Source organism: Diplotaxodon limnothrissa, linkage group LG7 (genome assembly GCF_057381915.1).
Source record: "Diplotaxodon limnothrissa isolate DT_005_m linkage group LG7, D_limnothrissa_male_GT1.1, whole genome shotgun sequence".
Lineage (NCBI taxonomy): Eukaryota > Metazoa > Chordata > Actinopteri > Cichliformes > Cichlidae > Diplotaxodon > Diplotaxodon limnothrissa.
This window is the reverse complement of record NC_140602.1, coordinates 64,181,122-64,193,183: the sequence shown is the minus strand read 5'-3', so window position 1 is coordinate 64,193,183 and position 12,062 is coordinate 64,181,122. Positions and strand designations below refer to the sequence as shown.

Sequence of the window (12,062 nt, the reverse complement as noted above, 5' to 3'; positions counted from 1 at the left end):
TTGTAAATGAGTGAAAGTCATTGGTCCTGTCGTAGACTAAAGTCTGTGCGCGCGCGTGTGTGTCGCGCGCGAGCGCTGTCTCGTTCCTGGTGCTGAAAAGCGTCCTGATAGTGAACTCTTTACAAATACTTGTTTAAGCAAGCAACAAAGAAAACGTTTTCGTTCTCTGGTGTTCTCGGCCTTGCTGAACGCAGGGTTAGTTTTGTCTGTTCAACTCAAATGATATGCATGTTTAAAATGCGCCTAATGTGGGCAGAGATGTAATGAATGGATAACTACATCTCGAATGTAGTCACATTTAAATAAAACCAAAACATTTTTTGTGGTGTTTTTTTTATTACATAGAAATATATATTTTTCTGATTACAGTAAATTTCATTACTGATGAAAACCGCACGAGTACACATACAAACACTCAAGAGATGACTATAACTCTAAGAAAAAAGAGGTGTTAAAAGTTATGTGTTGGTGTAGAAGGCTGATACTATCACCGTTTGAGTCACAATGTTGTCAGTCTGGTTGGTAAAAAAAGCAGAATTTCTAATTATCGCATCTTGTTTCATGAAGAAAAATATACCTGTATTAAAATCTGAGATGGTTAATTCATATGGCTCACAGTATATAATCAAAGTACTTCAAAGCAGACCTTAAGTAAAAAAGCATTTTATCCCTCAGCTTATTAATTTGTTCTCAGACAGGCTCCGATACCTCTGCACCACTGACTTTGATGTTAATATGTATTCATGTAATTGGTGTTTTGGCAACACAGCTTAATTCATGATGCTAATGAAGTATTTGCAACACTAAAGGCAGACACAGAGGAGACAAGAAAGACATTCACACATATACTTCAGGTGGTGGTGACACAGATTTTCAGCCACTTCATTATGTAAACTTGGATCTCACAGCACAAATAATTAACATAGTAATACCACTCTGCATTCAAAATAGAATAAATGCATTTACACCACTGCCAGAAAATGTTTTACATTTCATGAAAGCTTTATTTAATTAAATATTTAATTAAACGAATTGCAAACATAACAGAAGTTTTGCCCTTTAAACTTTCCTTTAATAAAAAATCATCGCTCTTCAGCCTTGCTGAAGCTACTGCAGACAGCTGACTGCCTCTTCTCTGAAGAATTCTTGCCTTGTTTGGCTCTGTACTTTAAAACAATGGACGTCATTAACAATCAAATCCGGGCATAACACATGAACATTTCACACCTCAATTTTTTTTGTAAAGAAAACAAAATACTAAATAAAACGACAAAGCCTTAAAAATCGCAAATATATTCTCCTTATCTAGTCTTTAATTAAACATGACTTTTATCAGTTTCTTGGTACTATCCCATGGATGCTGGGAATATCATTTTTTGTGTGTGCATGTGTGTCTCTATCTCTTTTCAGGCTGACAGATCACATGTTCCTGGTTCTGTACTGCTGTTTGTGATGTTTTATTTTTTATTTTTTGTTATTGTTGTTGTTTTTTATGGTGTGCTAGTCTTTTTCTTGTTTTTCAGGTTGAAAAACCTGGTCCTGGATGAATAAGAAAGTGCAACAAGATTTCCATAGCAGAAGCCAAGAGGAGAAATGGCCTGTTTTCCAAAGATCCATGCAAAGATCCCAAGGTGTGCTTTCAGCTACAAGTGAATAACAATACAAGGGCAGATCCTGAGCTGAAATTGAGCAATGCTAGAAGAGCATTGAGGAAAACAGGCATCACACAATATCAATGCTGGTGTACCTAAGAGCAGAGAACAGCAGCCTCCAAGATCAATCTCTCAGAACCAGCATTGCAACATTGCAAATACTACTACTACTACTACTACTACTACTACTAATAATAATAATCATAATAATCATAATGATGCTGGTGCAAGAGTACTAGAAAGAGACATCATATTAGCTTTTTTTCATTCTTGAATTTAAAATCCTTCTAAAACTCTGGTTTTCTTCCACAGTGTGTCTTTTATCGTGTCTTCCTCCCCTCACCCCTAACCAGTTATATATTGAAAAACTTTCCTCGATGTCTGCCACTGCGATGGTTACTGTATCCTGTACAATGAGGTCGCTATTGTCTCCTCTTAGATTCGTACCCACCCTCTCTCCCTTTTTCAAATAATTCACTTCTTATGGGGATCTGCCTGACCCAGGAACTGGCACCAGTCCCCTCTGAGGCCGTCCCCAAACCACAGCCTCAATTTATGCTCAAGCCATCTGCCATTAACAACAAAAATGTTAGCAAACCTAACATTTTTGTAGGTTTTCACAAGCATGTGATCCCAGCTAGTGAATTACTACTTTTTTTTTTACTGCAATTTTAAATATGTTTCTACTGTATTTCACTATAATCCGTGACATTAAGGTATTTGCAAAAGGTGAGTTTTATCTCCCTAAATTTAATATATTTCAATTTGATTTATTTATTTAGCTCCAATTTACAAAAGCAACCAAATTAGGGAACTTAACTGTCATGGTCCTGCGGCCATGACTGAGTGACTTTGTGTTTGTGTCCCTTATTGTTATTACTTTCATTATTATTCATGGCTGTTTTGGGATGGTTTGTGTTTGGGATTTTAGACACTGGGTTCTGGGTTTGTGCTCCCTCTGTTGGTCCCTGGTTGTTAGGTATTTTAGTACCATGGTAGCATTTACTGGATATTGTTTTATAGTGACATTATACAGGAAAACTCTGTCATTCAATAAGGCCCCTTTGTTTTAGTTATTTTTCTCTTTGACCCAAGAATTGATGTGTGAGAATCACAGGCTGGTACAAGGTTGAAATACCACAGAGATCACTCCCTCAGCTACATTAGTTTCTTAATCTTTTAGGAGACGCCTGTTGAAGGCCAAATGGTTTGTTTCAGATTTCACTAATGAAAGAACTCTTTGTTTTGTGCCTTGAAAATATGTCGCTGAGATAATCACAATTGTAGCTGAACTGATAAACTACACAAAGGATGCTTCTTCACCCAAGGGCAGGAAGACGCTGCCTTATCTTGGTCTGTACTGGTTTAAACTGATAAATCTGCTGTCTCATGAATTTTACCCTCTATATAAACTGTTGTACTTGTGAATAAAGTTGAGTCACTTTGGGAAGACAATCTAAAGCAGTCTCTGTTTTCTTGTTCTCCCAAGCTGCTCCCGAGCTCGTACTAACACGCTGAATGGCATGCTTGAATATTGCTTGAGAATATATTTGACTGTGTTACAGACTAAGGGACATTCTCTGCTGATAGGTGAAGGTACATTCTCTGCTGATAGACGTCCACGCCTCGAAGGAAGTCGATCCACGGATTAGGCCCTGGAAACCGTTTCCTTCACTGGTGTTAGTGTTCCCCTGTCTCGTCAGGTTAATCAGGTCCAGCTGTTTCCCCCACCTGTGTGTGATTTCCCAGTGTCTCTTCGTGTACTTATAGTGTGTGATTTCCTCTGCTCCTGGTCGCGTCGTCTGTGTTCATACCTGGTGTAATCCCCTGCGTGCTCTCCCTGCTGTTCTCCCTTCATGCTCAGGTTTGCTATTTCTTTGTGTAGTTTCTCCCAGTTAGTTCATCCTTAGTTCTGTTTTACCATCCCCACTTTATATTTGATATTATCAATAAATCACCCTCACACCTGAATAAGTGCTGCGTTTTGAGTCCTCCTTCCACTCTCCACACGGCCGCTGCCCCGGACCGTGACATTAACTCTGTAAGCTGAAAAACCTTACATTAATATACACTCATATGAAATCCATGGCATGTTGAAACAGTAGCTAGCACTGACACTCACAGCAAGGTCTTCGATTAGAATCCACTGTCTGGCCGTGGGTTTGCATAGGTTCTCTCTGGGTTCTCCGGCTGTCTTCAATAGTCCAACCACATGCTTTTAGTGAGGTTAGGTTAATTTCCAAATTGCCCATAGTTGTGAATTGTTGTCTGTCTCTCTGTGTTGGCCCTGTGTCAGACTAGGGGTGTACCTAGCCTCTTGCCCTATGGCAACTGTGATAGGTTTCGCCCCACTGTGACCCTAAATTGGATAAGTGGAAGAGAATGGGTAGAGTAAGAATTCCAGCAAAATAAAATGATGTTTAATGTTTAACAACAGATTACATTTTCTATCCTTGTCTGCAAAATTAATAAATGTATAAATATATAATATATAAGTGAGACATTTACCCTGAAATGCAACAAAAGAGAAGTAACTTTACACCTTTAAAACATTCATGAGTAAATCTACTTTTCGAACTTTCCTTTAATCACTGTGGTGGTTGAGATGTTTTTACTGACCCTTCAAACTTTGCCTTCTAAAAATACTTGCTGGAATATTCTAATATTCTGTTTAGAGGAAATACTGACATTTATTCATGTAACATTTTAAAGCACTAAAAACACAAGGAAAACTGAAACAACACGGGATTCTTTCTAATGTTGTGAGTTGAGATAAGACGGAATAGTAGAGTGGACAATTTTATTAGTTTACACACTGATTACATCTGATCACACTTTAATATTGATCATCATCATATAATAAATACAAAAAGTACATGATAAAAGCTTTGTTTCACATACAGTCATCACCATCATCATCATTCATATCATACTTGCTCACATGAACACAGAAGAAGAAATGATAAGGATCTATCAATACATTTAAATTTTTCTTTATAGCTGAAGCCTAAGATTAACACCCAGGCCCAAACCTAGCTATTAAGAAGGTACAGCTTTCAAAGAGGGACACTAATTCTAAGTAACCAATCCAATTAAAGTACTGATAGCATTGACATTTGGTTTGACCAGGAAGGGAAATTCATGGCTTTATCCTAAAGCCATAGCTCTGGAGTTTCACTGATACTAATGGTTTAAAAAACAAAAAAACAAAAACAACCTGAAGACTGTCTGATGATGCATAATTCCCCATTTCATTTTATAACGTAAATAATTAGTAATTAATAAAAGACTGTTTTGAATGACTGTTAATAATGTGTTGAAGACACTACTCGTGCAAAATGTGAAACACTAAATCGCAGCCTTGGCTTGGCAAGTTCACCATGCGTCTCTCCAAATTTAGGTGCTTAATGTGTTTTTGTTTTTAAATCTTCTTCTAACTTTTATGATTCAATGCAACAAGTATTTGAAAGCAATATTTCTTTATTTTACATCATGAATAGCATGGATGGTGAGAAGTTTACCTTGTGAATTGCTGGTATGCCCATACATTTACCCTAGTAGATGGTGTATTTTACAACACCACTTAGTACCTAAGGTTTGATTTCTTAGTGTTGTGAGAAGCACAAAGTTATCTTTCTAATACATTTTTCTTTAGTTTACTTTATAAAATCATATATGTATATTTTAATATTTCATGATAATTGGTTTCCTTTCTCCATTAGGTGACAAGCTGGAACCAGCAAATTTTTATAGTTTTCTTTGAAAACCACTTCCAGTGGCGCGGCTGCCCCTCTGTTGGTCTTCCTTGGTCTCTTGTGTTCTGGGGGCCTCTGGATGTCTGGAGTTTTGATCTCCTCCATACCTGCTTCATGCCCTGGAGGACGGGGCTGTGGCCCCCCCACACCCTCTAGCAGATCATTACATGAAGGAACCTTTTAAAAAACAAAAAACAAGCGCGTCCATGCTCACAGGTGTACACACGGGTGATCACACCCACAAACTACACCCTTTTTGGCTCCTACCTCAAAGCACACTGTGTTCTGTTGATCTTATGTGCTGCACAATAATGTTTAATATTTAGTATTTACTGTCATATTCCCATATATCATTGTGATATTGTTTATTCTATTACTCTTGTTCTCTTCTGCTTGTTTTCTTTTTTCTTTCTCAGCAGGTGACCCAGGTGATTGATATATGCATTTTTTTTCTTTTTTTCTTCTTTTTTTTCTTTTTCTGCTCATTCTGTTGGTTTTTGGTTTTTGCCCTTCTCCCCCGTCCCTCTTCTCAGCTGTTTCTCTTTCCCTCTTTCTTTCTCCCCTTCTTTCCCCCAGTCAAGTCTGTCCCATGTTCAATAAGTGAAAATAAAATAAACAATAAAAGGTGAATCAAATGGACCATTATGGCAAGGCTGGGATGGTCAATTTGGTAAAGTAAATCCGTTGGGCATCTTTCTTTGCCTTTAGACAACAATTCTGATGGCAAAAGAGCCAAACGGGACAGGCAAAAAAAAAAAAAAAAAAAGAAAAAAAAAAAAAAAGAAAAAAAAGAAAACCACTTCCATGATTTGATCTTTCCAGTCATCGTCCTGCGATGATTCAACCAGTCGTTTAAGCTTTACTGTGTATGTGATATTTGAAGGATCAAACTAGGAATGTTCTATACTATTTGTTGAGTGAGCTAAAGTAATTTGACAATATTGTGAATATGTCCTAAAATAGACCAGCTCAATGCTTTATTTGACAGTCTGTATAAGCCTGTTTTAAATCTTCAGCATTTTTCTTCTCACATTCAATAATCATGTATGTACTTTAATCCTGTAGTCAGTCTAAATGTCAAGCTTCAAGAAGTTAATGCCCCCTCAAGGACAGAAAGTTAGATCGTTAAGGGAAAATACAGCAAACAACACTAGATATTTGTAGTATTTTCCCAGATATTTCTGGGAGATATTGTAAAAATAAAGGATTTGATATTCTACCTAATATTTTGGTTTTACTCACAAACATTGAGGGGTGGCTGTTGCTCAGGAAGTAGACCAGGTCATCTACTAATGAGAAGGTCCATGCCAAAGTATCCTCAAGCAGGTATCCTAAGCTGCCCTCCAATGCGTTCATTGGAGTATAAATGTTCAATAAAAAGGCACTTTGGCATCAAAAAAAGTCCTTGGGTAAATGAGGCAAGCTGTGTAAAGCGCTTTGAGTGCTTAAGTAGTGCAAAAAAACCACTATTTCCAAACCAGTCTATTTCAAATTTCATTCCTGCCTGTGTGTTGAATCAATGTCCTGGAAAAACTGTGTAAATTTTTGTGATTTAGACATTACACACAAATATTTGTAAATATATATAAAAGAAACTCTGCTTAGTGCTTGAAATAGAAGTAATAATGTATGTGTGTGCGCAAGACACCGTTGTCTTTTACAAATATGTCAAGTGACTTTTCCATATTTCCACATGTTAAAACCTTCTTGTTTTAGGTCAGCCACAGCTCTACAAGAGTAAGGACAAAGTGAAAATTAGGGCTTTATGGAAAAGGAGGACCCTTTTATGAATTCTGAAATACAGTAAGTCGTTCCTGTTCATGTCTCCAGACTAGAGAAAAACTAAAGTTTATACATAAAAAATGAGAGAGTGACTCTATGTTCTTATTCCAAAACGTACAAATGCAACTCTGGAAGATTTATTATATAATTTTCAATTTCACTTTTACTCTCTTTTAGTCTTTTTTTTTTTTTTAAATATCTGTCACTTTATGTGTTAAATGTTCTAGTGTTTTCATCAATAGCTGTCTGTGTATCCTGCTCCAATCTGCTTGGCAGGCAGCTGTTTAAGGCTCCATAACTTTAGTGGTTTACACATTTGCCTCCCAAGTGAAAGGTCCCACACACGATGTGTAAGGAGCAGCAGAAAATTCTTTTTCAGCTTTCCTTTTTCTCTTAAATAGCTTTCAGCTAAGTCACAAATTATGGCACAAGAGCATAATGTTACCATATTTAAATGCTAATCATGCGGAAGGACAAGTAAATATTAGCTTTGTTGGGTTGTATCTGTACACTTTTGTGAAAATGTGACAAAATGCAATCCTTTAAGAATTCCCCTGTACCTTGATACAATCCTCCTATACTCACTGACTAACCTAATAATCAAAGAAATGCATTTTATAAGATGAGAAAGGTTTTAGAGATACATGTTTTTTGTACAGGGACAGAAAAATGTTAAAACAGACTGCTACTTTTATAGCACTTTTCTATTCTATTTCAGCACTTTCTTACCACAACTCTCATTCATATACACATCCATGTCTTTTTCTATGCCTAAACACATTTAACCAAAAATTCAGATGGATGCATTTTAAGATTTAGTATCTTGCCACGTGGAAGTAGAGGAGCCAGACATTGAACTGGATGAGGTTGTGTTCTAATAGGTTGTCTATTAACCTTCCGGTTAGTAGATGACCTGCACTAATTCCTGAGCCACAGCCACCCAAAGCAAAAACTGACAATTAAAATATGGTTTTAAATGACCACATAATTAAAACAAACTTTGATTTCACTTTGGGAACTTTGACCTTGGCTTTCTTTTAAATCCAAAGTCTAATTTAATTATTGCAATCAAAAGTAATAACCACACACCCTTGTGTTGAGTTTAAGTTGTCACCTTTTACATTAGTCAGGTTCCAATAAGTTAAATCAAAAATGATCATTTAAGGTTTTGGTTGTTGCCTTTGAAACAGTAAAGAACCTGGGCCCAAATATTACTGAGGAAGGGCATATTCTGTCATGGTCACCAGAATCCTCATATACTACACTGTCATGTCAACAAAAACAGTTTATGCACTTAGAAATCCAGAAAGTAGAGGCCGCAGATTATAGCTCACCAGCAGTGCAAAAAAACAAATAAAACAAACAAACAAAAAAAAAAAAACCCAACAGAAAATGCACGACAACACCCCATTTACCAAATGCATTAATGTGGAATATCATGCAATTAAATACCATCAACAGCGTAACTGTAGTTAAGTCACCACGATAAAACTGGAAATTTACATAAACATTGGGATATTTCAACATTTCAACCATAGTTTCAGTAGTTAACTTGCAATGTTCAGTACATAAATATCAGTTAAGAACAACAGTAACATCTTAGCATGCTGCATGGTTTTCACTGTCTCACAGAGTGGTTGGGGGTCGTGAGGGATGAGGAATGGGGTGGTGGGGAGTTAAACACCCAATAAATAAATTAAATTAATTAATTAATTAATTGTGTTGTGCTGTGCTGTTGCACAACACAATGAAATTCATAATAAAATACACCCACCAGACTCTTTGTGTGAGACACGTGATACTGATTGTTCATTTCACACAGGCAGCCTTAGTCGTGCAGAACAGCCACTGCTAATGACAACACAGGAAGGAATCATGCATTGTCATAAAAAAGAAGAAAGGATTAAAATGGATAATAAATAGACTGTACAGTTGAAAGAACACAGAGACAGACGGTGGCCATAATTATACTAGAAGTAACAATAGGAAGGAACAATAGCTTTTTTGTTTGCTGTAGGCAGGCCGAAGAGTTACAAGAGTTTAATGTTGTAGCTGATGTGTCCTCTGCTGTCAGAAGATGGGAGCACTGCTATTACTGTCTGCTGTTGTCGAAGTTGTACAGGGAGAGAGAGAAAGAAGTGGGTGTGCAGAGTGCAGGAGCATGACCACAATCCCCAAATCAGATTCCTTCAACCCCACCACACATCCACCTGCACCTCTCTCTCAGTGCTGCTTCTTTCTCTGTGATTATCTGCTCGTTACTTTTCTGCTCTGCCTCCTCAAAATGCCTGGAAAAAAGTATTTACACCCATTCAGATTTTGCATATTTATTTTTTGTGCTGCAGATATACATTTGTTCCCATGAAGCTATATTTAATAACCCCGAATGATTGAGTGAAAACACATTTTTATAAATGTTCATCGTCTGCGTGAATGCTATTGTTGTCCTACCTCACCCCTGCAGCGGGGCAGAAGGAGCTCCTGAGCAGTGAAAGTGGACATTTTGCCACCGGCTGTCCCTGCGGTGCCATACCCTGGTCTCTTCTGATTGGCTTGAGCGAGGACGGCCCTGGCCATCCACGAACTGCGTCAGGCGGATGTAGGCGATGCAGGCAGCATCGTCCCCAATTATATGCACATGGGGGTTAAGGATGGTGGTGTGGATAGGTTTGCTGTTCTTTGAGAGGACTGATGGGAGACAAATAGTCCACTTAGCGATGAATATTAAATATAGATGTATCATATATTTTACATTTTCAAAACATCAGTAGTAGATTGAACTAGTCTTACGATTGTCAAAGTAAAATCTGTGGAAGTCCATTCCCTCCACCAGATTTCCCAGCCCCTCAGGTTCAAATGAGGTCAGACCAGGGTCGCAGATCTTCCTGTTAGTCAAGATATATTTTTACACAAATGACGCACGGAATAATTTAAACAGTTCTGTAACAATATTTTAGCAATGCTATATATCTCATAGTTAAAACATTTTAAAAAAATTTATAACACTGACAAGGAAACCTAAAATTCTGCCCACGTCTGTTTAAGCAGTTACAGTTACTGTTTCATAGTTCTGACTTAGCATGTCAAAATTCTTGCTTACTAAGTAACAACCATTACAGACCATCTCACAACTGCACCCAGGTTTGTTAATACAGTAGTTTCTTTTCATTTATGCATTTATGATGCACCTTCCAAACTGTAACAATATTAAACAATGTATACACAATTAGTAAAGATATTATAGAGCTTATAATTTTGCTCTATCATGCTCCTCCCTCATGAAATGGGATCAAATGTTAGAGTCACACTTCGAATAACAATAATAATAATAATAATAATAATAAATATAGCGATAAAAACAACAATCATTGTCACAAAATACTAAATGGAAAACCTTTAACCTCTTAATTTAAACCCTTTCCAGTATTTCTTATCTCATTTCATTTTATCCTACATTATATTTCACTAATAACAATATACATCACTTACAGTTTAATTTCTTGGCACTATCATATGGACGCTGGAGAATCTTTTTTTTTTCACTGCAGCGAGTAAGTTTTTTTTTAATCTTAGTTCCCTTTATCATGTGTGTGTGACGCTCAGTTTTGCAGCTGCTCTGTCAGGTGGATTCTGTTCAACTGTGTCTCCTCCTTAGTATATAAAATGGTGTAAAAAAGTGTTTGCCCCTTCCTTATTTCCTATTTTTGTATGTTTGTCAGACTTAAATGTTTCAGATTGATTGATTGATTGATTGATTGATTGGTAATTTATTTCAACATGTGAACAATATACAAGTACATTTAGAAAAGAAATGAGAGAAAAAAAATATACTATACAAATTACATACAAAAAAACATTCTGATTAATTTACATGTTGAAAGGGAGTGGGAAGAAGTATACACTTATTTAATCCCACCCCTGTCCCATAAATTATCAGTGAATATTTAGTCAGCTTCCTTACTGATATAATTTGTAATAAAAATAGTGAACAGATTTCTGATATACTATATACTATAATATCACATCATGAATTTTTTGTTTGTTTGTTTTTAAATAGAGACATTCACTTAATTTAAATATTTTCCTTTTCTTTATAGATCGAGAAGATCATATTTTTATAACTCTTTTTGAACAGTTTTATGTTTGGACATTGCTTTAATTCCATATTCAGTTTGTTCCATAGTTTCACTCCTTGAACAGAAACACAAAAGCCTTCATTGTTTTGAAGTTACAAAAACCCCTTAAATTATAACTTCCTTCTTTCAAAAAAAACATACTCTGAATATTACCTGGCAGTTCTTTATTTTTTGCTTTGAATAGAATTTGTGCTGTTTGGAATTTCACTATATCGTCAATTTTCAATATTTCAGACTGCAAAAATAGTGAGTTTGTATGTTCCCTATAACCTGCATTGTGGATGATTCGAATTGCTTTCTTTTGAAGAGTAAAAAGTGAATGTAATGTGGTTTTATAGTTATTGCCCCAGACCTCTGCACAATAGCTTAAGTATGGTGAAACCAGTGAACAGTAGAGAATATGAAGTGATGTTCTGTCGAATACCTGTTTTGCCTTGTTTAGTACTGCAATGCTTCGTGATACTTTGGAATGAATATATCTTACGTGAGCTCTCCAGTTAAGTTTTTCATCTATTATTACCCCCAGAAATTTATTTTCACTGACTCTTTCAATATCAACACCATTTATTTGAATCTTTGCATTAGTATTTAAACTACTATTTCCAAATAACATAAGTTTAGATTTATTCAAATTTAATGATAATTTGTTTTTATCAAGCCAGAACTTCACTTTACTTATTTCATTAGTCATATCCTCCAATAAATTCTGCAGATCATCACCAGAGCAAAAAATGTTT

General features: G+C 36.2%; 1 protein-coding gene across 1 annotated transcript in view; it reads right to left on the bottom strand.

Annotated features, from left to right (window-relative positions):
- Positions 1 to 8,801: 8,801 nt before the first annotated feature.
- camk2b2 (calcium/calmodulin-dependent protein kinase (CaM kinase) II beta 2) overlaps positions 8,802 to 12,062 on the bottom strand; it is a 70,027-nt gene continuing 66,766 nt past the window's right edge. Inside the window, exons 19-21 of the mRNA XM_085360128.1 lie at positions 9,980 to 10,074; positions 9,641 to 9,877; positions 8,802 to 9,477 (exon numbers count right to left, since the gene is read on the bottom strand). Coding sequence (XP_085216254.1) covers positions 9,642 to 9,877; positions 9,980 to 10,074 — 331 coding nt within the window. The 3' untranslated portion in view covers positions 8,802 to 9,477; position 9,641. The remainder of the gene's footprint in view (positions 9,478 to 9,640; positions 9,878 to 9,979; positions 10,075 to 12,062) is intronic.